The 26628-nt window shown below is 50.8% G+C and overlaps 1 protein-coding gene across 1 annotated transcript in view; it reads right to left on the reverse strand.

The window, feature by feature from the left end:
* Positions 1-7658: 7658 nt before the first annotated feature.
* The window catches only part of LOC133348348 (CAP-Gly domain-containing linker protein 2-like), a 30999-nt gene continuing 12029 nt past the window's right edge, over positions 7659-26628 (reverse strand). The window contains 16 exon segments of the mRNA XM_061561094.1: positions 7659-10524; positions 11191-11306; positions 11420-11531; positions 16896-16945; positions 17665-17906; positions 18761-18844; positions 19081-19141; positions 20584-20958; positions 20960-21080; positions 21082-21236; positions 21239-21417; positions 22251-22380; positions 22987-23047; positions 24042-24145; positions 24567-24764; positions 25175-25385. Of these exon segments, the coding sequence (XP_061417078.1) occupies positions 10206-10524; positions 11191-11306; positions 11420-11531; positions 16896-16945; positions 17665-17906; positions 18761-18844; positions 19081-19141; positions 20584-20958; positions 20960-21080; positions 21082-21236; positions 21239-21417; positions 22251-22380; positions 22987-23047; positions 24042-24145; positions 24567-24764; positions 25175-25385 (2518 nt within the window). The 3' untranslated portion in view covers positions 7659-10205.

The following is a 26628-nucleotide window of genomic DNA, read 5'->3' on the forward strand; positions in this document are numbered from 1 at the left end:
CAGAACATCCAACGGACCCGATGCGCGGTCACGTCTCCTTCATGAATGGAAAATCAAAGACACGGGCCACGGCGTTGCGACTGTGGCCATGAAACCCAAACTATGGACGCAATAGAGCGGTGGGTTCTTAACATTGACTGCAGCTTTGCATCCCGTTGGTTCTCAGTCGTAAACAACAATGAACAATCTTCTTGGTTCTTTCGGTAAAGTCACGTAGAAGGGAAATAATGAAATAATACAAATACAAATAAAACATAAGGATTATGTTTTATTTTTATTATTTTATTATTTCCCTTCTACGTGACTTTGAAATAATACAAATACAAATAAAACATAATGATTATGTTTTATTTTTATTATTTTATTATTTCCCTTCTACGTGACTTTACCGAAAGAACCAAGAAGATTAATCCCTGCAGTCACGAAAGCTTTGAATCGAAATAAAACAATGAACAATGTCAATACATACCACGGGGTTTGGTGAAACATAGTAGTTGTACTTAACGTGCCCGTGTTGAATTAGTGTTTTCGATCAATTACCTTTTGAAAAGATCTGTCCATGTCTCGCACCCCCGAAAGGACATCTTACACCCCCAGAGGGTGCGTGCACTCCAGCTTAGGAACCACTGGTATACAATAAACCACGGCTCTCTTTAACAGGAGGAACAGCAAAAATAACTCCTGAAGCCCTCTGTCTCCTGGCCAGCAACAAAAATCAACAATTGGAATGTAGCTTCTGAACGTATTTCTGCCTTACGCGCGGAGATTAGAATTCCATAATTAATGTTGTGTCCATCAGACCAAACTTAGATCAATGACAACCAGCAGACGACGCTGGATCAGATGACCAAGGCATCGTCTGATCTTCACCGGTCGACTGCTTCGTCCGATTCCGCGTGGCTCAGTCGGCTCTTCTGTCGAGATGTGAGTCAGGCCCGAATGCTGTAATTGCTTTGCGAGGTGGAGCGGTGGTGCAGTGGTTGTCGCACAACGCTGCACGAATCCGTCGACCTAACGTCTTCTGTACCTGGTCGCGACCAACGTGAGTGGCCGAGTGATATCTGAACCGGTCCCCTGCCCCCATCCCACACTTCACCAGCCTGCACTGACCTGCGTGGTGAAGTATGGTCAAATAACTGCCATAACAAACGTGGTGTGGGGAGGTCTTCATCCAGCGGTGGCTTTCATGTTATCTCTTGCAATATTGTGACGGGCTCTTCAACAGCTTATATGGGCGCACTACAATGTGTCGGTGATGTACAGAGAGCTTAAGGAAATATGAAAAACCTTCATCCATTTCCTTCACCCTATTTTCACTTTTATGAAAAATCTAAAGCGGCTGCTGAGTTCACTTTCTGAAAGCGGTATGAACGCAATTCCCAACGAGTTGTACACGCGTGTTGTATTAGAGCAGTGGCTCTTCACCTGGGGTGCATGCAGCCTTTGGGGGTGCCGAGACATGGGCAGCATTTTTAAATCATTTATATTAAGTTCGCTTGCTTGCTTGCTTGTGTGCTTGCTTGCTTGCTTACGACCGTGCAAATCTTTCGGTCGTTTTTTAACCCACTTCCCGTGATCCAATCTAGCTGACATTTTGCACACAGACTCGTTGTGCGAGACAATTAATTTTCGTGAAAATTTTTTTCCAAAATTTTACACTGTTTAGGGAATTTCTTTTAAATATTTAATTACCAATTGCTTAATGCTGGCAGACAATCATCTGACCCATAGGTGGCAGCCATCTCAAGCCAGAGGACGAGAGGACTCTAGCCGCCACGCATATAAAGGATTTCGAATGAAAAACTTTGTTTTTACGGGTTAATTTTTTTAATCTTTTATATTAAGTTCGCTTGCTTGCTTAGGACCGTGCAAATCTTTCGGTCGTTTTTTAACTCACTTCCCGTGATCCAATCGAGCTGACATTTTCCACACAGACTCGTTGTGCGTGACAATTAATGTTCGTGAAAAATTTTTTCCAAAATTTTACACTTTTTAGGACAAAAATATTAGATTGAATTACCAATTGCTTAATGGTGCAATGCAATCATCTGACCCATAGGTGGCAGCCATCTCAAGCCAGAGGACGAGAGGACTCTAGCCGCCACGCATATAAAGGATTTATAGTGAAAAATTTTGTTTTTACTGGTTATACTTATTAAGGAGGTAAATCATCTAAACACAAATTGAGCAAGGGCACGTAAGTACAACTACTTTGTTTCATCAGACCTATGTATGTGTTAACATTATAACAAATTTTACGCTTGAGAACCAAAGGCGGTGCAAGGCTGTAGTAAAGATAAAGAACCACTGTATCAGTGACATCCTTCCCCCATCCCCGATTAATAAGACGACAATAACACATTCCACCCAACCTTGAAAGGACTCGAAGGTTCGGTTATAATGTACGTGGCGAGTCAATGTATTGCCAATCTGCAACTCTCATTTGCAAATTGCAAAACGTCCGATGTGCATGAATGGCCCGGATTGCTTGGACAACACGGGCACAAACAAATAAAAGCTGCATATTTGTATTGGCTACAGGATACCAACGTTGTTAATTCGGAGTAACACCTTCCATCGTATGAGATGTGAAATAAATATTCACAGTGGATCCCATCCATCTGAAAATCGACATCGTGGCCCATGGACATACACTTTTGGCCAAACGCTCAACAATGTCCACCACACCTTACACAGTACATACAGGGCACTAACTTTGTTGAACGATGTCTTTTAACCTCTGTCGCCGTGCACTAATTTTTTTATCTGTGTAATCAGCAGTAACTTCAAGTTCGGAATGTTTTCCAAACTACGCTTTGTGGTCCGACACATGGCGACCGAACGTGGCTGTTGTATTGTGCATGCACGCGTGAATCATGCACGTGTGCTCGGCACAAAGGGCTCAGGTTTAAAGTACCCAGCGAGAGCACTGAGTGTGACACAACAAGATAAAGTTCACTTCCTCATCAACGAATGCAATCATGCTGGACAGGTAGCGGGCTGCAGCAGGGGGAAGCGAGGATCCCAACACCAATCGCTACACCTGTACAGGGATAATGGGGCCACTTTCCCCTATTTACCTGGAATAGGTGACCACCCACCAGCTGGATGTGAGGACACCTCGCATGGCTTCGTGATTGTGAGTGGGCATCACGAAAGCGATGGTCCACATTTGTTTCTGGGTTAGGCCACGTTTGGTAAAAGTTCTCTGCCAAACGTCTTTTCATTGACCACCCCGTCAACCACAAATTAAGATCGTGACGATAACAAATATATAAGTTCTTGATACGTGGTCAATGTATCGATCAAATTCTGTCCGATAAAGCTCCTCCTTCCTTCCCCTCTGTGGTGAATTGAGACTCCTCGCGGCTGAATGCAACATCAACGCAAGACGGAGTTTCGCTCAAACTGCCCCGAGCTTCACCGCGTCACGCACTCTGCATTGGTTGCGAACAACCCACGTTTCCACCTAACGTCTGCAATTCTCCCTCAACCCCTCCACCCACCCCCCCTATTATCGTGTATTTTGTTGTAAAGTGTCACGAATTCTCTCTCTGTGCGTGCTAAATAAAGTAACTGCGAACAAACAAGGGCCCTCGCAACAATTGGCAGCTGCTCGACCACATCGTTTCGTGCGCTGCGTCGATTGTGTTTGGCCGGTGGCCAATTTACGTTGGGTGTCATTGGAGGCACAATGGTGAATTGGGGTGACTAAATGGGGTGGGCGGGTGTACCCAGCCCGAGATCCAATTGTGTCTGCACGTGTACGAAAGTGGGTGCTTATTAAGTGTAAAAAACAAACCCTTGCATACGCACACACGACGCCCTTTTTACGGGTGGTGGTGTGTGTCTCGCTGCGGCTTTCACAATGATCCTACCGACAGACGATAAGGGTGGTCCGCCCCGTTGTTCGGAACACGGCCGTTCCTAAGGTGTTCTCACGGACAAAATAGAGCCCACCGTTTTTTGTTGAACGAAACTCAAAGAAGTGAAAGAAACCCCCATGAATAAGTTTGACGCTTTTAATCAACGTTTTGCATGTATTAATGTTTACTGTACACACTACATTTAATTTACAGGCAACCTGGCACTGGTCTTTTAAAACAATTATAGACGCCCTTTCATGTCAAATATTTTACATATTCTTGGGGGGGGGGGGGGGGGGCACGAGTTAGAGTCCATGAGCCCAGACCAGACATTTCCGCTTGGTGGTTCTGCCTGGCATCCAACCCCAATCGTCATCATAGAGGGAGGTGGGTATGGTGGCAAGTCGAGGCTCAAGGGCAGTGCGAAATTGTGGCTCCGGGTTGAGGAGGCTACAAAGTCCACCTCGGGGTTTCCAGTCCCAGTTGACAATGTCGCATGCACGTGGACTAATGGACAATTAGAGCACAAAGGCAGCCTCCAGTGCTGAGCTCCACCGGATCGGTTCCCCTTGAAGACTGCGTGGGCTGTGTGCGATGAGGCCAGAGCCGGAGCATTCCGATTTCTCACCGAATCCAACTGCTTGTGTCATCACCTGCGACTGGACAACCCGAGGCGGACTTTCATGACCTGGAACTGTGAAATACGGAGCTAGGGATTCGGGACCACTTGTGTCACAGAACTAGTAAAAGCAGGTTCCCAACAAACATGGTATGTGGGGACAACGTTGATCCAACGTTCCAACCACAAACACTTGTATAGAAGTAGTCACTGTTTAGTGTTCTACCAGACACCCCCTCCCCGCCCACGACCTGAGGTCAGGGGTGAACTCTACAAGAACTGGCCGAAGTTATGGGAAGGGGGGAATGCGATATCAATGGCAGTGATGATCTTTTGACCTTTGTACCACCTGACCTGGCACCAATTTCTGCTCTGACCCATGGACTATCAAGTACTTGCCGTGCCGTGCAGTCACGGACCCTCTGGGTAGCGCATACGCAAAAACGAAATCGCCCCCCCCCCGCTCCCAGTACCACGAAATTCGCTGTGAACACCAAGATCATTGAAAAACGAACAAAATTTAAAATGAATTCTGACAAAGTTCCAGAGTTGAACCCGGGGTAGGGAGTTATGGCCAGCGCGAGACATATTAGTGGATGAACGGATGGCTTAATTCAAGGAAAAGTTAGGGTGGATGAGAGGGCTGGGACTAATGGCTGGTTATTTCAAAAGTTGCGTGATTGGGGTCACTGGTAAGGCTGGCGTTGATTAGTTAGGATCAGTTAGGATCAGGGCGAGGGCCGGTTTAGTGGCCAGTTGCCTGTCTGGTCAGGGTTGGTGCGAGAGTTTAGGTGGACACTATGCTCCGTCCTTACACTTGCTTACCCCCCTTCAACACCGTATTACTACGCAGAGACTTTTACATTTTCGCTTGGAGACTGTTTGTGGTGCTCACAGTTCGCACACACAGGGCCCATCGTCTTGACGGAATTAATAACCGCGCATGGATGGGGAGTTAGTTATTAATAAGACGACGAAATTAATCGGTCTTGAACCTGGCAAACGCCACCGGCTGCTGCAACGGTCAGAGGCGCACAGGCCCCGTTGTATGTCATTGATAAAATGTTTTTAGATTTGTTCATGAATGTAAAAAGATGATGAATTAATAAATTAAGATTTACGCACGTACGTTTCAACTCAGATCTATGGAATATTATATTATAAAAATGTACTTCACATGCAATGAACTTTGTTGATCGAAATAACTTGGTACAGTACTGTTTGTCAGAAAGCTGATTTTGCCCGCTCTGAAATGTTTGGCTTGGTGTGCCACTGTCAGCGGTCGTAACTGCAAGGGTCAATAACATCAAAATTCAAGCCACATTTTCCACCTCGCCGCAGAAGAAATGTGACCATATTTTCCAAGAAAAGAACAACTTGCTGTCGTCCGTCTTCCGTGTAATTATAAACAAGGCCCAGCGCATTCGCCGATTGATGCAGAGGTTCCCGGCTCCAATCCAGCGGCCGCCCTGGTTAATACTACTGCAGTTCTGTATTAACCGTAACATATTTGCCGTCTGCTTCACAGTGGATCTAAAAACAACAAAAATCATGTGGCGTCATTGGCAAGGGTCGGCCATTGTGTGCTGGCGTCACGGTCAGAAATTGTCGAATGAGAAAAATTACGTCGCAAATTACTCGGTTGAAAACCTGGCAGGACTCTCCGGCGTTCCTGAGACTTAGTGAGGATTTCCTGGGCAAACAAGCGTAAACATAACAACGAATAACTCTACAAATTCAAGGGAGAGCATCAATGACAACTGGAACAGACAGGCGTTTGTCATCACCGATAATGTTTCCGCTGTAAAACCCCTCACCATTTTCATTGCCATGTTCAATGCTATCTACCCCAGACAGATGCAGAAAAAGTGCAAAATTACAGACCTCGGGGGAGGGGGTGTAATTCCATTTCTTAAAATTTGAGGACTATCTTGGATGAACTCGATAACCCACATGCAGTATCAACATTTTAAACATCTAATGCTGTCTTCCTTGAACCGCATGACAATCCATTCAGACTCTTGTCTTATCGACAGCCCTGTTGTTCACCTGAGGACGGCTGCTTGCGTTGTGGCCGAAACGTCGTGAGAATTATTTAATTATGTTATATTTTTATTATTTTATTATTTCCATTCTACGTGACTTTACCGAAAGAACCAAGAAGATGAATCCCTGCAGTCACGAAAGCTTTAAATCGAAATCCACTAGTGTTCGTTTTAATTGACCCCCCCCAACCCACCGCAGGCCCACACGGTGAACCTAACGGCTTCACTTTCACCGACCTCATCCCCCCACTCTCAACAAAACCTGACCTCCGATGCACTCTTGTGGGTTATCAAAATTCACCGGGACACTCGCCATTCTATCTACCACAGCAGCGGCGGAGGCGGCAGGCAAAGTCGTCAGGTGAAGCTTTTCAACTAAGCCAATTTAAACAACACGATAATAAAAAAAAAACATAACACTTGAAAACCCCCTTAAACGTTGACATGTCGAACTTTCCACCACGACCCTTTTGGTGGTGTGGAGTCAGCAGATTGACCGAGCTGGGCTAAGGTCAGCTCTGACCAGTCACAACCGCACCTCGGGCCCTCCGACTCCCCATGTCCAGAGGGCCTCTGCCACCACCAGCCGCCCACCCTCTAGCGAACCCAATCCAGGGCCCAAGGGTGGGGCGCGGGGGGGTGCCAGTCCCGCTCGGGCAGCTCTGGAGGGCCCTGGTGGGGAAAGTCACCGGGAATGTGCCCGAGCGTGTCTTTTGTCTGGTTTTTTTTGTGTTTGTTCCGATTTCTATTCGCTTCGCTTGACTCGCTTTGCTTTGTCATTTTGGTGGCCCAGGTCACGCTTGCAAAATGAGACTTATTTCTGAAGTGCTCACCAAGTTAAGAGACAAGGCCATAAAGAATGAGACTTACACTGAAGTGTTCACCAAGGCCATCGAGAAGGCTGTCTCTGGTATAGGCCAATCAAGACAATGCGCATATGATCAGAGCATGTTTGTGTGCATGTTTTTCCACAAGTATGTGCGGTTGATGCACACTTGATACCTTGCAATAGGTATCTATTTGGTGTTTGAACATCTTAACATGTCCCGTTTCATTGCCAGAATGGGTCAAACCTATTGTTATACGTCATACTGGATACAGCGCTCACAAAAAAAACAGGCGCTGTAAGTTTGTACACGTTAGTTTTTATCTACGGCGTCATTTGCCGTTCACGCAAACTGCATCTCTCACGATCACCGAGGAGCCAAAGCTTAGAGGCAGCAGCCAGGCGGTGAGCCGGCACTACCAACAATTGCCAAAGCTCTGCAGTCCTCTCGCTATATATATTAAGATATTTCCAGCCACTTAACGAGCATTTATACACATGAGAGGAAACCAAAACGACGCGGAAATATTAATGAAACTTAACAGGAGCGTACACACGGACTTTCAGGAGAGACGGATTGCGGCAGACGGAGTGAGTGGGGTGAATATCACCCCCGTTAGAGATACAGTTACGAGTCACAGCACCAGCATCACTCCGTGTGGCGCAACTTGACCCAACCCACACTCGCCAGCGTGGTGAAGTATGGTCAAACAGCCTCTGCTGACTGACCTGGCGTGGGGAGGCCTTCCTCCAGCAGTGGATCGTCGACCGAAAGCTGAATGTCAACAATTTTTATTGACTGTAATAATACCTTATTTATAATGGGTGCACGTGACCCTCTTTCCACTAGAGACCGCTACATTCACCACAACAGAAAAATCATGACCCCACTCGATTCATGGCAAGTCATAGAATTGCCGGGGGGGAAGTCGCGAGGGGGGGGGGGGAACGGTTGGGCAATACTGTAGTGGCGAAGGAATGCCACAGAGGACCACTGTGTCGGTAAAAAAATGGGGCGATTCCTGTGACAGTGGTAGAAATTCCACGTACCCACGGCAGGGATGAGTCCAATCCATAGAACAACCACGCTGGACTTTCCCCAAAAAGCGGTTCTCATTGGTGCTGATTTTATCGACCCCCTGACGGAATGATGAACTAAATCACCCCCCCCATCCTCCCTCTTTCCCCGCCACCGCCAACCAGAATTCGAAACTCGCGACCTTTCGATTGCGAGCCGCTCGCTTTGGCGCCGAGCCACCTGGCAGGATGACGGGTGACTCGGCGGAAGAGCGAGCTGACTGTGGTGGCAGGACAGTGGTGGCAGGCCACGAGGAGAACAATGAAGGAGGGAGACCTGGCCGGATGCATCAGCAGTGCGGCACAATAAGCGAGCGTTCCGTGGTCTCCGTGTCACGACGGCACTGTGCATTGATTTGTTCTTTCAGTAACTCAGCCATCCCCGTTCGATGAAACGATCAAATTTCCACGGGGTCAGCTCACACTTAGAGCATTCTGCGGCTGTGTGTGTGTGTGTGTGGGTTGGGTCATGTAGCCCGCATGCCCATCCACCGCATGCTCAAGCAACTTCTGTTTGGCCGCATAGATGGGGCTAAACGGGCACGACATGGGCTGGAGAAGAGATGGACTGATGGCGGTACAGGAGGATGTGGAGCTGTGTGGACTTGCCAACGACTAGTGTCCGCGGTGGCAAGATCGGTCTCTTTGGAGGAGGCTTGTGAAGGACGCTACTGGGCAGTTGGAGGCAGTCGTCCTCCAGCAACAATGGAAGGCAGAGGAGCGACGCTCATAACAATGAGCAGAGCACCCAGTGGCTAAAATGCAGAAATTTGGCACAGTAGGGGGTAGAGCTGGTGCATCTACCAGTCATCTCAGTCAGCCAACCCATGGCACCTGGGTCTGTACCGAGACCTCCTGTCAGTGATGCCTTCGACATTTCAAGTGGCCTCAAAGTGCACCTGGCCTGGCATAGGCGCCGTGGTGACGTCACCGTCACTTAGTGGCGAATAGAGGGTATTGGTATTGGTGAATGTTTTTACAATGTTTTTTTGGACTCGCATATGAACGAGCCTGTTCTATACCACATCTAGCGTGTGACGAACATTCGGGAGGGAGAGTGTAAATACTAGTACTGGCTAACGTCTTTAAAATAAAAAATACACCTTAACAAGCTTCTGTTTTAGAAAGGAACGCCTACCACTTTGATACAAGTGAAGTTTATTTTATCAAAATAAAAAAATCAGAAATGAAATTAATAAAACTAAAAATGTAAACTCTAAGCACATTTGCCAGACGTTTCGAGAAAAGGCATTAAACCTCGTTGGGAGCCTCACCCCTGGCAGGTGGCTTGGTGCCATTACGCGCGACCACAGGGCAGACTCGACTGGGTCATGCCGATTCAAGTTTTGTGATAATTGTTCGGTTTAGCTCGTTACGGGTTGGACCTGCCTCGAAAGCAACGGCGTACGCTGGACCGGCCGGTGCGGCGGCCACACCGGCAATCCACGCGGAAATAAAAACAAAAAAAATAATCAGAGAAATTCCGGCGGCATACGACCGTGGAAATCCTGACCAGCCCGGAGCGAAGAACATTGTGCACCTCGGTTAAATTCAGCGGAGGCGTCACAGACATCCATTCGGCTTCACCGAGGCTGGGCTCGGGCTATCGGGCCCAGACATGGGCTTAAGATTCGCTATAGAGAGCCACGCTCAAGCGGGAGAAGAAGGTTTAGCTCATTCTCCGCGACCGTACGGCGGCGGCGGCGGCAGCAGCAGCAGCAGTACAAGAAGTGGGACGACGCGGCGCGCAAGCGGGCGGCCTGCTCCCTCTCTCAAAAGGTCTGGTTGTCGTTGCACTCGGACGTCCAGTGGCCGAACAGTTCGCACGCGTCGCAGTAGGGCCGGTTCTGTTTGCGCGGCCCTCGGTGCGCCGAGTGTGGAGGGGACGCCGGCGACGGGGAGGGCGGAGGCGGCGATGCCGCCCGCGCCGCCGGCGGACCGGACGACGGCGACGCCGCCGGAGACGGGCCGGCGGGCAGGGTCGGCGGCGGCCCCTGCGTGGGACACTCCTCGGTGTCGTGAAGGTCGAAACGGTCGCAGATGTCGCAGAAGACTCGGGGTGGCGGCCGGCGAGAGCGCGACTTGGACTTCCTGCGGCGGGGGGGGGGGGGGTGTGGGCAATCGGGAAGGAATTGAACGCTCGAGGGGGGGGTGGGGGAGAGGAGGGGACACCAGCATTTGAGAAGTGATGCAAGCTGAGCCACGGCTGACGCGACAAGAGGCCAATACCAGCAAGATGCAGGATGTGACGCCAAACCAGGATCGCAACTAATAATTTTACGGATGAGCATCCGAGTGAAATTCAAATAAAGTTTTATGTAATGCTGTGAAATGATCCTTGGGTGCGTGACATTTGCGAAGCACACGGCTGCTATAAATATACCTCTCAATGGCAACGCTCCGGGTCTCCTACTCTTCACGATCAGTTGCTGCATCTATGCCACGTGCACCTCCAAATCGTCTAACCTTGTCTCACCATCTCAATTCCTGCCCACCTCTCTTGCTCCTTCTCTTCATCGGCCTCCATGCCGTTGTTAATTTAACCCGCAACTGTCATTTTACGTCTTGCCCAACTTCGTTTCATTTTGTTTCAATTGCTAAATGATATTTGTTTCTAGTTTTAATTCTCACACCACCCTTTGAGCTGGGAGTACAACATCACGAATGGAAAATTTAAATGGTAACAATATATGCATTGTGTCAAACGTTGACATAGAAAGTTCGACAGAAAACCCAGTAATGGACAGCAAGACTCACGATGGTGAAGTTTTGTCATCTCCATTCAACGACGCCTCCACCAGCTTCTCCAGTTTACCCTTGAGCTCCTCGTTCTTCTGCTGAAGTCCCACGATCACGGCGTTGAGAAATGAAACCTGGAGTCAACGAGGCACATGCGGGGGGATGTTACCAGATTCGCGTTAAGGTCCAGGGTGCGGCAAACACCAACATCTCAACAATCGCCAGCTTCATCACTAAACGTCCTTACCTCTCCACGTGTGGGACTCTGAACCGCATCCGTCTCAGCATCCTTCGGGGTATCCGTCGGTTGCGATGCATTGTGGGAGTTCTCGTTCGATTCCTGTCTCACCACCACCTCACTGTGGGGGTTAAGAGGTCAAGCGGCACGTTCCAACGCGCGTCGTGTTAGCACGCCTCGTTCACCTGCGGGCGACCACCGACTAAGTCACTCGAGGCAGCCTACCCCGGTGTTGCACACAGCGCAAGCTCGCCACCATGAGTGGGGGGCTCTAGAGAGCCCCCCCCTCTACAGCAGCGGTTCTTCTTCTTAACCTGAGGTGCACGCTGCACCCCCTGAGGGTGCGAGATGCCCTTTCTGGGGATGGGAGACGTGGCCAGATTTTTTGTTAGAAGGTAAATAAACGAAACACAAATTAAGCAGAGGCACGTAAGTACAACTACTTTGTTTCATCAAACTCTATGTACATATTAACATTATAATTCTTTACGATTGGGAACCAAAGGGGTGCAAGGCTGCAGTAAACGTTAAGAACGACTGCTCAAGTGGGGACACGCTGGCGAGACATCTTCGAAGAGGTGGGGGATGCCCACACTTGACCCCGCCGCTTGTAGCCAATGTTAAACTTGAAGATTTCCTCTAAACATTTAAAGGTCGTGAACGCTTTGTACACAATGGTGTTTTTGTAACATTTACAGCTGTCAAGACACTGGACCACAATGCCGTGCAACCAGAGACCACCGCCACCAAAGTCCTTACAAATATTTGCCTTTATTTACCTTTTACCATCATCGTTGTTTTTGTCTTCATCATCATCTTTTACTCTTTACTACCGAGGAGCAGATAATATAGCGAGGATACATGCATTGCAGCGCGTAGAGAACGTTTAAAAGTAAACGAGCGTCGATCACCCGCAGCTACAATTGCACGAAAGTGCAGCGAGCGCGCGAGCGAGGTGGCTGACGACAACGCGCGGGGAGCGCGTGAAGGATTCGCTGACGACTCAAAATGCGATGAAAGTAATGAAGTAACTCAAGGACAACATAAATTAGTGACGACTGTGATGTAATGTACAATGCAGGTGTGGTGTTGGTAACAAGGTGGGCTGGAGATGTATAAACTCGCACACAGTTTCTCTCTCACACAACACAGCAACACACCAACCCAAAGTTTCCAGGGGGCCTTGTACAAATGCAAAGTCCCATGCTCCCTTACGCTACGACGGTAAGAGGAAAACCAAGCATCCATGGCATGGGCCATGTAACCGCCGCTGACCGCTCAAACGTGTTACCGCGTCTTGCAGTGATGATGTTACCGTTCTGATTATTATTTGATTAATAAATGACTAACGTTATAATATTTTACCGTTGGATCACAGAGACAGAAAGACACATGCAAGGGGCGTCATAGCGGCGTAGGGTTCGCACGAACGAGGGCGGGGGTCGGGGGTCGGGGGTTACACAGTCGACGCGTTTTCTACCCGCGTCGGTCGCCCGACGACGCTGCAACCTCATTGCGGTCTTTAGAAGACGCTGCTCAGTGCGGCACCAGACGCGGCGCGGCCAGCGGCATGGACGGGGCCGTGCGATCGGCGGCGCCATGCTCGCGGGCTCCATGGCGCGTCGGCGAACGACAGAAACATTTTAAAACGTTTATTTAAAAAAAAAATGGGCCGATTTTGTTCGTGATCGACTCGCTTCGCACGAATATTTTAATCGGTTGTTGTTTTTGTGTTGTTTCATTGCATTTGAACTGTCGGACAAGTCTCAGCGCATCTTGGGCGAAGGCGTTCAATGCACTGCATCGCTGATCCTCGTGGATGATATCCTTTATTTACTTGTCAAGCATGCTAATCGGGGGCACGGCTGTGCCGCAAATTCTCTTCCTTCTTCGTAACGCAAATATTAAAAGATTTTTTTTTAATTGCTCATTTAAAAGTGGCACGTGACAATTAGGCAATTTTCGGGGGAACGCAGTTGCTTAACAGAGCAACCTATGGTTGCACGAAGGTTTTTTTCCCTCAGCCACACGTTGTCCGTACGTTGTCCGGGTGCAGTTTTCCAGGTTGGGTTATGTGCCGAGCCTTTCATCTCTCAGGTCCTCACCACGTGCAACTGTGGGCACCGTCGGGAGTTCAAGTCCAGGAGCGGAAAAATGAAGATGCCCTCAGTGGTGCGTGGCGAAAGCTTGAGTGAAAAAATGCGCCAACGTGCAGTCCAACCTGAAGTGCTGCGCATGGAGGGACAGCCTATGGTTGCGAGCCTGCACGACCAGGCCCCGCAAGCACTTTCAAAAGAATTAAGGCCATCACCATTGGAACCTCATTTGCCAGTAAAAATATGATAATTGGTTTTTTACCCTTCTATCTGGCAACAAAACTGACACCTTTTTTACAAGGAGTCATGTTTACATAGACCACAATACCTGCAGTCATAATGCAAACAAAAAACATAACTCTGATAATGTGCACTGTCCTTGAAGTTGATTGGTCCACACCCGAGACAGCTTTTCTTAGAGCCTAGTCTCACATGGGTTGGACCAGATGACGCCTTTTGGCGTGTGGTCTATGTAAACATGACTCCTTGTAAAAAAGGTGTCAGTTTTGTTGCCAGATAGAAGGGTAAAAAAACAATTATCATTTAAGGCCATCGTTTGCAAACACTCGGTCCGGACGACCGGACGGCATCAACGCAGCCGACGCCACGAAGCAGCGCCAGTAGAATGGTTCAAGCGAGGGAAACCACGCTCGCCGTTTACGAGATGTCGATTCACATTGCTTGGTGCTGGCGTCTGGGTTTTCTCCACGGGATCGGCGCTACGTCTTGCCTGGGCAGCCACCCCCGGCCTCCCCAACGGAGGCAAAAAACCAATCGAGTTTTTTTTTCGACTCGAAAATCTCGTGTTTTACGATAGCAACTTGGCGATAACCAGTCCCTTCGAGAGAAATCTGGTTCCCCGGTGCATAATGTTGGCTGAAGTGTAAAAAAGAAACAACCTGATTCCTTTCTCTTAATGAGCATTGAGGCATTGGTGCTTATCTCCTGTTCACAGCCCTGAGCGGGTGGTCGGAAATTCCACACTTTATGGCAGGGGACGATTCTATCCATAGGACAACCAACGGTTACTTCGCCCACAAAGTGGTAAGAATTTTATCTACCCCGGAGGGATGATCGGAGGAGTCATCCACAAACCTTGATTTGAACTCATGCCCTTCCAATTGCGAGCGGCTCGCTCTACCGCAAAGCCACCCTGCCAGTAGAATGTTGGCTATGGGTCCCAATTCTTTCCCGTAAAACCTGGACAAAGAAATAATTGTAATGTTTGTGTCCCCAACCCCCCACTGCCCCCGCCATCATGTGCTTGCGGCCCTGGTGCAGTTGTATCCAACCCCCTTTCCATCCCCTCTCATCAGGCCTGGCAATTATCTCTTAGTTACTCGCACGCTGAGCACAGAGCATTGTTTTGTTGATGAACAGTTTGGCAAAGATGAGAAGCGCTTGCCACTGGTGTCCGTGAGCTTATAACCCACGATGGCCACTTGTGCTTACGAACAATTCAACCCGGCCACTTGGCAACTCTGGCCTTGCTCAGTCGATGATGATGGCCACCATCATCACCATCATCATCATCACCACCACCACCTCCTCTAACCAGACAGTGAATGAGTGAGTGAGGAGCCAGGCAAGGAAGTGAGGCAAAGACAGGAAAGACGCACAGATGACTCCAAAAGGACAACGGGCCAGCTCTCCGTTCCAACAATCGAGGAAGTCTATAAAATACTCCCGCTCAACCGTCGCTCGATGGGAGGTCGCTCCTTCTCCTTTGCTGCAACCCCATACTGTAGAACTCCTTTTCCCCAGCCGTTGGTGCTGTTAAGTCCCTGCCTCTGTTCAAGTCCAAGCTCAAGATCCTTCCATGTTTCATTTGCAATATGACTGACTGCCCCTCTCTACAAAATAAATACGCACACTGTATGCCGTACAGTGTATTGAAATACGCTTGCATTTAGACACACCGCTATATAAATACAAATTGTATTGTAATTGCAACAAACGCACGATTACTTGTGGCGGCGCCTACTCAAACAGACGAAAGAAGGGGGAAGTAGGGATGGTGGTGGGGTGGCAGGGTGGTGCTCTGTCGAGCGTTTGGCACTATACGCGCTACAGCCCAGGAGCCGTTCGTCTGTAACGTGCGTGCGTGGGGGGGGGGGGGAGATGGAGGGAGTCGCGAGGGAGACGTGGGGTGGCGACCGAGGTGAGGGGCAGCCGGGGTGGCCGGGGCGGGAGGCGGGTGGGTGGCGGGGTCAGTGAGGGTCTGCTTCGCTCGTTCTTACCATGGTGGAGGAATCGCAAGGTGAGAGAGTGCAAGCCAAACAAAGAAAACACGACGTAAAACAAGAGAGGGAAAAAGACACGGATTAATTCGGAAGGATGGCGCGGCGAGCACTGTGTAGGGAGCGTGCAAATTCTAAAGAGTGGTCGTGACACAGTAAAACGTGTCAAGTTCAATGGGTCACATTTGCCGGGCGGCGTGCGGTGGGACACTTAGTTACTTTGAGGGATTGCCGAAGTTTTGAAAGCCACCGACAGCATCTCTAGTTCAGTAGCTTCCCTCGCTGCTGCGATGACAACAGCGATGACGATCGGCATTATCTTTGCAGTGCCCTCGTACATTGCGCTTAATTAAAAGACATTTGAACAAAATGCTTCAGGTCAACAAGTTTGTTTTCCCAAGCTTTTACCTATGTCTTTTACACAGGTGTGCGAGGGATTCTTGTTCGCATTTGGCTTCAGAACGCACGGCACGGCAGCGGTGTGGGAGCGGCAGTGGTGCATGCTGGGTGGTTGTTGCGGTTGTGATGGTGTGATGGGTGCTGCGGGTACGACGGCAGTGCTCCCCGTGGCGATGCGCGGTGGCCGACGGCGCCAAGGGAGAGTGCTCGTGCCAGCTGTTAGAAAAAACTATTAACTATTTTTTTTATTTTTTATTTTACCAGGTAAGGCCCACTGAGCTCTAAGCTCCTTTTCAGAAGCGACCTGGTCACAAATGATAACTCAACGATGGCAGCAGCCAAATACTCTGAATGCACGATGTCGATTCTAAATGTGAAGGGAATAACCGGAGGACCCGGAGAAAAATCTCCACGACCAGAGGGAGAGAGACTCCAAATATACAGCAGCAGGTGTCAGGGGATCGAACCCGCGACCTCCTGTATACCAGGCGACGGAGATAACATCTTTCCACCGCAGTACGCCTGGGTGGCGGAGCCGAGTGGATATGTGAACGGTTCTCATGGCCTGCCATGAGCACGCTCCAACGCCATGACCTTTTGCGCGGACATTGTCTTGCACTCAACGACTGCGGTTGGAAAGCTATAAAGAGAATGTTTTGAGTCCCCCGCGGGTTTTCCGTCCGGCAACGCATCGCGCTAATTCAACAAGTGACGTGCAGGTGCTATAAACACAAACATCAAAAAGCTTACCTTCGGACGCCGTCTTCCAAGTCGGCAGCGCTTTGCCTGTCTTTGGCACTCTGGGAAAATCGCAACAAAGCCGAGTTTCAATGAAACTTGTGTGTGTTTGTTCGTGTGCGTACACTGCAATTATGCGAGGTTCTCAGAAGCTTCAAGAGAATATAACCCCGGGCATGAGACAGAGCTCATGGTTTAGTCAAACGTTATCAAATAACACTAGCAAAAAAATTACAAGCCTCAGTCGTTTCTAAATCCACTGTCGGATGAATGCCTCCCCACACCATTCATAGCTGGGTTTTTTTTTGACAAGCTCGGCGGTTGGAGCGACGAATCCGGCCACTCGAGTTCAATTGCCGCCCACGGCTAACGCTGGTTGCTTACCAGAACCGGTTCTGGGCCCCTGCCCTCTCCCTTCACCGACCGGCACCAAACAGCGTGGTGGACGCCACGGTCAAATAAACCCCGCAACCCCCACTCGGCGTGGAGAAACCCTCGAAGTGACTTGGTCAACACAAATGATAGCTCAACGAAGTGGCTGATCATCACATGGAAATTTATAGCAGCCAAATACTCTAAACGCGTGTTTTGAAATGTGGATGGGAAAAACCGGAGGACCCGGATAAAAATTCATATGACCACGGGGAGAACACGCAAGCTCCAAATATACAGCAGGCATCAGGGTCGGGATCAAACCCACGACCTCCTGTAAACCAGGCGAGGTAGTTAACATCTCGCAACAGCGGGCGAACGTGATTGGCGTGCCGCGATGGGAGCTCACCCGGAAGGCCTCCAGGAGGGCCTGCAGCTGCTGGTTGCGCTGCTCGGAGCTCTCCAGCATCTTCTGCGCCTCGGAGAGCCGCAGCCTCAGGTCCGATCCCAGCTCGTCCACGGCGGCGTCCCCGGCGGCGTCCCCGTCCGTGGGGGGCGGCGGGGGTGTCCGCTCGGCCACCGCGGCTTCCGGCACCGCGCCGTTGAGGCTGGCCGGCTCGTTGGCCCCCGCCGCCGATTTCTGTTTCACGTCTGGCGACGACGACAATGACGACGATGACAACGATGACGACGATGACAACGATGACAACGATGACGACAATGACGACGATGACAACGATTACGATAATGACAACGATGACAATGATTACGATGATGACAATGATAACAATGACGATGACAATGATGACAACAATGACGACGACAATGACGATGACAATGATAACGACGATGCGTGAGCCCAGTGTCCCGGCCATGCGGAGGTGACAGCAGCCGTTCTCAACGGTCAACGTCTCAAGCGTAGACTTTTCTTCTTAAACAATTTGTGCCGCACAGTCGAAGGAATTGTATGGATCGTTGGGAATTCCAAATTCGCGGGTAATTCTTTAAATCTCACCACTCGCTGCGCCTGCCATGAAAGGAGTGTTATTCGTGAATCTAAACAAACAAATTAATGAGAAGCTAGTTTAATACATAGATTTTCTGAGCCGCAATATGATGATTCGCTATTGTTTTAGGGGTTTGGCTATGAAACGATTTCTAGCCAGATTTTTGTCGTGAAAGCCTCCATCACCTGACACGTTGTACAAGCATTGAATATTGCACCAGTTTTTATTGTTTCACCTCATCGGTAAGTTGAATAACAATTCTCACAATTATATTTAACTATTAGATACAGATTTCTAAAAATAAATGTCAGATTTGTTCTGCACGTGACAATTAAACTTGTTTGGTGCTGTCAGGAGGTGGAGGGTCACACGACACAAATTTGGCCAGATCTTTACCTAGATTATGACGTGGCCTAACCCACAAATCCATGATGAATCAATGAGAAGCTAAGCCGGAGCTTTTCAAATGCAAGAGAAATTACATTGTTTCCCGAGTACCTGATACTTGCAGCTGAGCCTTCTCAAGCTGCTGGCCGAGGCTTCTGCATTCCTCCTCCTTGCTGCTCAGCTTCGAGAGCAGGTCTACACGAAGAACAACGCAACGGCGGCGTTCCCGTCAGCGGCGCCAACGACAATGCAAAGCGCGTCCTTAGAAGAGCGCCAAACGTGGAGCGGTGTGCGTGGCGGCGTGCATGGCGGCGTGCGTGGGGGCGTGCGTGCTTGCGGGGGGGCGTGCGTGGGGGCGTGCGTGGCGGCATGCGTGGGGGCATGCGTGCTTGCGGAGGGACCGTCGGGGGGTGTGGGGGGTGGCGTCGGACCCTTCACGGCGTGTTCCAGCTTCTGGTCGCCGCCCTCCAGAGTCCCGTTCATGTCCTCCGTCTGCGGCAAACGCGCAAGCCAAGGTCCATGCACGGAGCGCGTTCTCTCGTCTTATCCCGTCTCCTTACATCTTGCGTAGGTGCACATGGAGCGCCTTATTCCAAGGCGCTTTGCAACGGTTATAGACTGGTACATGAGGTGACAGTGGCTGAGATAAATAGTTGGGGTTTATTAAGCGTGGTGGTGTAGTTATGGTGACAGTTAGGAGAATGGGTGGGAGGAGTTGGGGTAGTCGTAGGGGTAGTGATAGGAGTAGTGATAGAGGTAGTGGTAAGGGTAGTAATAGGGGTAGTGATAGGGGCAAGGGTAGTGATAGGTGTAGTGGTAAGGGTAATGATAGAGGTAGGGGTAGTGGTAAGGGTAGTAATAGGAGTAGTGATAGGGGCAAGGGTAGTGATAGGGTTTGGGGTAGTAGTAAGGGTAGTAATAGGGGTAGTGATAGGGGTAGGTCCTGGTCGTTGTTGTGGGGTGGGGACAGCGAGTAGCAGTAGGATGGGCTAGAGGGAAGAGATGGGTTTTAAGGGAGGAACAGAATCGGATAAGTGAAGATGATTATCCTTACATTATCCTTTCCTTACCCTTCCACCTAGCGACATTCCAATTATGTCACTTGCTGCTATGTCAGGGTGGAGGTAAAAGCGCAGCCCTGCAACTGCCTGCTCACTGCCACTGTTGGCGGTAGGGGCCTCCGCAAAACGACAGGGGGCACTTCGAGGGTATTTTCGGCCCACTCTTTCACGCCGGCCGGATGGCTTGCAACTGGTGGGAGTATTCTCACTTTACCCCGCCGCAACGTGACCCCGCACGGTCCGCTAAACGCTCTCGCAATCGGACGAACGACTTTCCATTTGGAATTCGCTACGGTTGGCTACGTCCGGCGCGAAAGAAGTTCAACGTACGTTGAACAGTGGCTCCACCGAGTGTCAGAGAACAGCCCCCGATACATTATGAGACAGAGAGAGAGATGTCTGCAATGACTCACCCCGAGCTATGAATGCTCTGATACGTGCATTGTCTTTGTGCTGTTCACCTTGTGGCGTTGTTCTCTGGTCTGACACTGGTGGTGAGACTAGGCCCTAAAGAACAAGGCTGCCTCTGGAGTAGACCAATCAGTTTCAAAGACAATGCTTATATATGATCAGAGTTTGTTTGCATGGTCACCGCAAGTACGTGTGCTTAATGCAGACTGCAGACTTTATGCCTTGCAAGAGGTTTCTATTTGGTGCATGAACATCTTAACACCTCCTGTTTAATTGCTAGAAAGGGTAAAACCTCCTCTTACTTTTCATACTTCAACAGGCTACTTTATCCAAACACGAGGCTGTACTGTGGTAGGGCATTCACCGCTTCTTGCAGACCGTTGGCAATTAAGCCGAAGCGTTCACACACGTCTCAGAACTGGAGAAGCTTTCGATTTGAGTAAAAACAACCAGAACACTTACATTGTTGTTGACTGCCACCTTGATGTCCTCCAGCGTATGGAGCTTCTCCTGCAGCCTGGAGACCTCCTCGCGGCCGCGGGCCTCCGCCTCGCGCAGGCTCTCGTAGTCCTTGGTCTTCTGCTCGGCCACGGCGAGCTTGGCGCGGAGGGACATGAGGACGTCGCCGTCCTCCTGGCCGCCCACCTGCTGCTCCTCCAGCTCCTTGAGCTTCTCCTCCGCGTCGTGCTGCTTGCTCAACGTCTCCTCCAGCTCCACCAGGTGCTGGTCCGTGATGAGCTCGATCTGCGCCCTCAGCCGCTCGATCTCCCTCTCCTTCTCCTCCTGCACCTCCTCGAGCTCGCGACGCATTTGCTCCCTCTCCTTGGCGACAGGCGCCCGCCTCCACGCTGTGCTTGGCCCTCAAGAGCTCCAGCTCCTGGCGGCCCTCGGCCTTCAAGCTCTCAACGACGGACCTGTGCTCGGCAATTTCCCTGCGGTGGCCTTCGCAGCCGGACACCTAGGGAGGTCCTCAAATCCTCCGTGGCTTTCTGGTGCTCCTGCGCCAAGGCCTCCAGCCGGCCCCTCCACTGCTCCAGGTTCTCCTGGTTCTCCCTGCCGGCGCGCTCGTACCTCGCCTGCAGGATCTTGGCCTCCTCCGACAGCTGCTCGTTGGCCGGCATCGCAGCTTGAGCAGCTCGGCCTGGTGGTCCCGCTGGGTGGTCAGCAGGTGCTCCTTAAGAACGTTCACTTCCTGCTGGTGGCCCTGGCTCACGGCATGCAGCTGCTCACGCAGCCCGTCCAGCTCCTGCTGGAGGCTCAGGATGCCGCCGGTGTCCGCGCCGACGCCGTCGCCGTCTGTCAAGGCGACAAGGATGCGGTTGATCGACGGCGCCCTCTCGCAGGCAGGGCCAGCGCAAGGGAGCCCTTGAGGGGCTTGCCGCTGATGTTGAAGGACCCCCCCCCCCGCCCCTCCCTACACCTCAATAAACAAGTAAATATATCCTGCTTCAATAATTTGGCAATTACGGTCTTAGCGACACTATCTGTATGACTACCAGTAATGTGCCGAAACAAAGCCGAAGACCTTGTTAGTTTTAACCTTCATCCAGCTCTGTGAATGTCCGTCACGTTTACAAACTGGAAGAGAAACGACAACGATAAATGACAATTTAGCGTTTGGTAATACGCCGAGCACTCAGTGGGGCAAGCTGCCAAAGCGGCCAAACACGGCTTGAACCACATACAATGCCGATCTCTCTAGGTTGCAGGTTCGATCCCAACCCTGACGCCTGCTGTATATTTGGAGTTTGCGTGTCTCTCTCTCTCCCCCGTGGTCGTGTGGATTTTTCTCCGGGTCCTCCGGTTTTCCACCTCCACATTTAGAAACATGCGTTTCGAGTATTTGGCTGCAATACATTTCCACACGATGATGAGCCACTTTGTTGAGCTATCATTTGTGATAGCCAGGTCGTTCTGAAAAAGAACTACATATCTCAGTGGCCCTTACCTGGTTTTAACAAAAAAATTTAATTTCTTGAAAAAGTAATATCAGTTTCTATTGACGCAACCCGGCCGCCCCATTCAACGGACCTTTCACGTTAAAAAGGCGCGGAACAAACGGGCCTACGCGTGGAATTAACGAGGGGAGCTCGAGGGCAAAAACAATCGAGGGTGGGGGGGCCTCTGACCGGGGGTGCGGGCCGACGGGGTGGCGCTGCCCTCCCCGAGCCGCGCCCTCAGCTCGGCGACCTCCGACCTCCGCAGCGCCAGCTCAGCCTCCAGCTCCCGCATACGAGACCTCTCCCTCATCGTGAGCGCCTGCGGACAGGAGGAGAGTGGGTGCGGTGGAGTAGCCGCCTGACGTTGCGACCTGTGCGTCCGCGCGGCTAGCGCGACCGCCCCCAAGGATGGCACCACGCGGTGAACGCCGGGGCAGGGGGGGTGGGGTCAGGGTAATGTACAGTTCATCCCCCCAAAATGCGCAACCGTTCCAAGGAGAGGGAAATTCAGGTGTGCGGGTTCCTCCTGATAGAGACTTTTATGCAAAGAAAGATTAAGAAATTAATACGTAATATTGCGAATTGTTATTTACAACGCTTGCTTTCAACAACGCAATCTCTCTTTGTGCACGAGTCCATATCCACGTATCTTTCAATTGAATTTTTTTTCTCAGATCGCGTTCCAAACTTCTTCGTGAACGAGTTGCTCAGTATAGCATCAAAGACATAAACCCAAATCCTATTCCCTAACGGAGTTAACAAGAGTTCAGAGTATTTTTTTACTTCGGCGCATTAAAATAACAAAGGCTTCTATGTTTTGGAGTGAACATGAAGAAATTACATTTCAAGGCACATTATCTATGCCTCAAGTCTTTTTTCTGTTGGCCCATGCATACACACGTCCAGCAAGCGTCGCAAAGCGTACCTCGAGATCCCCCTTCGTGATGGACTCTTCCTCAACGCAGAACTGCAGGTCCTCCACTCTCCTGGCCACCCAGGAGATTCCATGTAACCAAGAAAAGAAGGGGGGGTGGGGTTTTACAACTGGACAACACGAGTCACAGAGCATTCAATGCCCGTGGGGAAAGATTATTCGCCACCACAAATGGTTACACGTTCTAATCGGGTCAGAGGTGACAGAAGGTGAGGTGCTCTCCGATGTGTTTTCGGGTGGTACTGCGCGTTGTACGGCACGATGTCCGACGTTTCGCGCCACGTGTTGGGAGCTCCAGTTTCCTCCCAGACAGAGAATAACGACAGTGGTCCACCGGCGTACGTCGGGAAAGAGCCGAGCCGAGCCAACATCCAGAACTGGTAACATCGGCAACGGCGAGACAGCGACGTCGATCGTCGTTGTGCGACAGAGTGAGTCGCTACAATTCAGCTCGTGACGAAGCTCCCGGCACGAGGAGCGAATCGCCAGGACGTCGTGCCAAACGACGCGCAGCACGAAGCACCGACGCAGTGAAAAGCAACGGCGTGTGGTGGCGCGCGCCTGCCGTCCGACGCTTTGGAGGCAAACAAGGGCCGACGGTTCACGCGGATTTGTGAACCTCCGACCGACCCGACCGTGAAACGCCAAAGGCAGGTAAAAGAGGAGTGGAGAGGACGGCATGATCGGTACATTTGGCACTGGAGAGAGAAGCTAGAGAGGAGAGCGGCTTTAGCGTTTGCAGCCATGAGAATAGGTTTTCCCCTTTTTTCTGGCAACAAACAGCTGCGTTAAGATGTTAAAACACCAAACTGAAACCTTTTACAAGGAATCATGTTACTGCATTAACAGCCAAAGGAGAGAACTTGCGGGGGGGAGGGGGCGATAGATCAGCGAGATCAGCTCATGCGTTGGAGCGAGACGGATGGTGCCATCGCGAGACTACGAGGTATGACAACGGCACGGGGAGGCCTACGTATGGCGGTGGATGGATCACGGCTGGTGATGAGTCTCGACACCTGACCGACTGGCGAAGATTTCCTCCTCACCTTCGCTCTTCCTCCAGCTGCGAGATGAGGTCACCCTTCTCCCTGCCCGTCACCTCCAGCGCCGCCTTGAGCTCGCACAGGCACATCGCCATCTCCGCGGTGGACTGTCGGGCAAGGGCAAGCGGGCGGACGGGGGTTATTTTCTGACACAACCGTAGCCTTTACTCACATCTGGACGGTGTCGCTGGAATGGACAGAGAGATGGGAAAATTAAAGATGTGACTGGACAGACGAATGAATGAACGAATGAATCGATAAATGAACGGTTGGTTGCGTTGCACAAACGAGGACACCTGCCCTGCCCCTAGCTCGCCAAGTGCTGTAACGAGCCAAATGAATGGACAGACGGACGAACTATCAAACAACTAAGCGTTTGTCGCGTGTGCCAGAGATGTGCGTGCACCTCGCCTGCCTGCTACCTTTTCTCGGGCTGCAACAAACAAACAAATGGATGGACGGACAATCGCGTGTTGTGCGCACGCGCGCGGGAGATCGTCGTCGCAACGTGTGCGGGCGCGTCGCCACCTTGTCGTGCGTTGTCTTGAGGGCACCGAGCTCGCGCTCGAGGTTCGCCACGGTGGTGGTCGCCTTGGCAACCTCGGCGCGCTCCAGGTCGCGCTCGGCGAGCAGCTGCTCGATGTGCTGCTGCTTCTCCTTGAGCGCCTCCTGCAGCGCCGTGTTGCCCGCGATCTTCCGCGAGTAGAGCGAGCTCGTCTCCGTCAGCTGTCGCGGGCAGGGACGGAGGGAGGGTGGGAGTGAGGGAGGGCCGACCATTAGGGATTCGTGTTAATCTCACCGGCGTGTGAGCCGGAGCAATAGTAAATCGCTAGGTATGTGCGACAATTTTAATTGCTTGGCTACTTATGACCTAAATCTATATTCTACATTTCTCTTTATGATTTTTATTTTCTCTTCCCCCTTTGGGCTACCTCAAAAATCGATCGCGGATCGCAAACACTGACTGCCAAAACCTGCGCGTAAAACGTTCATCATTATTATCACTAGCATCGTCGTCGTCGTCTTTCTACTCGACGTCTGTGAAAAAGAGCTTCATAGCTCATCGGATTCCTCCACAGTCGAATGAAAGATTTTGATCGTTGCCGTCGCTGTTCGTGTCAGCGCCCCGCTCTCACCAGGCCCGTGCGGCTGGGCCGCCCCCCGACGGACGAGGCGACGGAGCTGAGCGAGCTGACCGTCGAGCTGCTGGGGCTGTGGCGCAGCGACGAGAACCCCGAGGCCGACGCTCGCTTCATCTTGCGACGCGCCGACGTCGACGGGAAGCCGATCTTCGCCACCTTGTGGATCGGAGCGAAGAGCCCGTACCGCTGCTGGCACTGGAAGTACCTGCGCGTGTGCGCGCACGTGCGTGGCGAGAGATCGCATGGGGCGCGAGGCGGGGAGCCGTGGCACAGCGGTTAGCGTGCTGCACTGCTCTACGAACCCAGCGTCCCAAGTTGAAGCTATAAAAAAGTTTTTATTTTATTTTACCAGGTCAGGCTTACTGAGCTATATAAGTCTTTTTCAGAAGCGACCTGGCCACAAATGATAGCTCAAACAAGCGGCTCATCACGTGGACATTTATAGCAGCCAAATACTCTACACGCATGTTTATCAATGTGGAGGGAAAAACCGGAGGACCCGGAAAAAAAAAACACGTGACCACGGGGAGAGAGACATGCAAACTCCAAATATACAGCAGGCATCACAGGGCCGGGATCGAACCCACGACCTCCTGTACACCAGGCGAGGTAGTTATGTGCCACGGCGGCGAGTTTGATTGCCGCTCGCAGCCAACATAGGCGATGAATGTCTTAACCGGTCCCTGGGACTCCCCTAGGTCGACTTGTAATCCCGTGACAATGGCACCGTGGTTAGCACAACTGCACTATAAACCCGGTGACCTGAGTTTGATTTCCAGTCATGGATAATATGAGTGACGGTCCTCCGCTAGGTTGACTCAGCCCTAAAAGAGTAGCTGGTGCGATGTGTAACCATCAGCACTGGGGAGACGAAGGGGGCCAGATGTGCTCCTAGCCACACCACCCTCTCATTGTGCTGTGCCGGCCTTCGTAGATACTCACTAATAGCACTTGCCCCAACAGTATGCTAAGGCTATATGGGGAACCTATGTCTTTGGAGGTAGTGGGTAGGCATGTAAAATATTGATCGGTTCTTTGGTTAAAAATGTATGGTTAGGCTCATTGCTAAATTACGACGGATGTAAATCGGTTATTTATGACGAACTCACAATGTACACAAATGTGGCTTTAGCGCGAAGTGAAACGGATGAGATAGCAAAACGAATGAGGCAATAACATCTCGAGAAACTGTACAGACAAGACGGAACAAACTAATCAAGCATGAAATCGACGCACGGTCGCGAATTTGTGAGAATTCACCAAATGTGGGCGAATAATAATTTCGTATCTTGTTGCGACGGTGAGGCAGAGGCAAAAACCCCGCTCTATTATGGAGGCAGAGAGACAGGTTGCTCGACTCGCAAAATTGATACGCGCCGCTTTCTCCGCAGAGTGCACTGAGATGCAGTCGCACTGAAGACACACCGGACAGGTCTGCGGACGGTGTC

This window comes from Lethenteron reissneri, chromosome 27, assembly GCF_015708825.2.
Source record: "Lethenteron reissneri isolate LAM-NWPU_2019-01 chromosome 27, ASM1570882v1, whole genome shotgun sequence".
In the NCBI taxonomy this organism is placed as follows: domain Eukaryota; kingdom Metazoa; phylum Chordata; class Hyperoartia; order Petromyzontiformes; family Petromyzontidae; genus Lethenteron; species Lethenteron reissneri.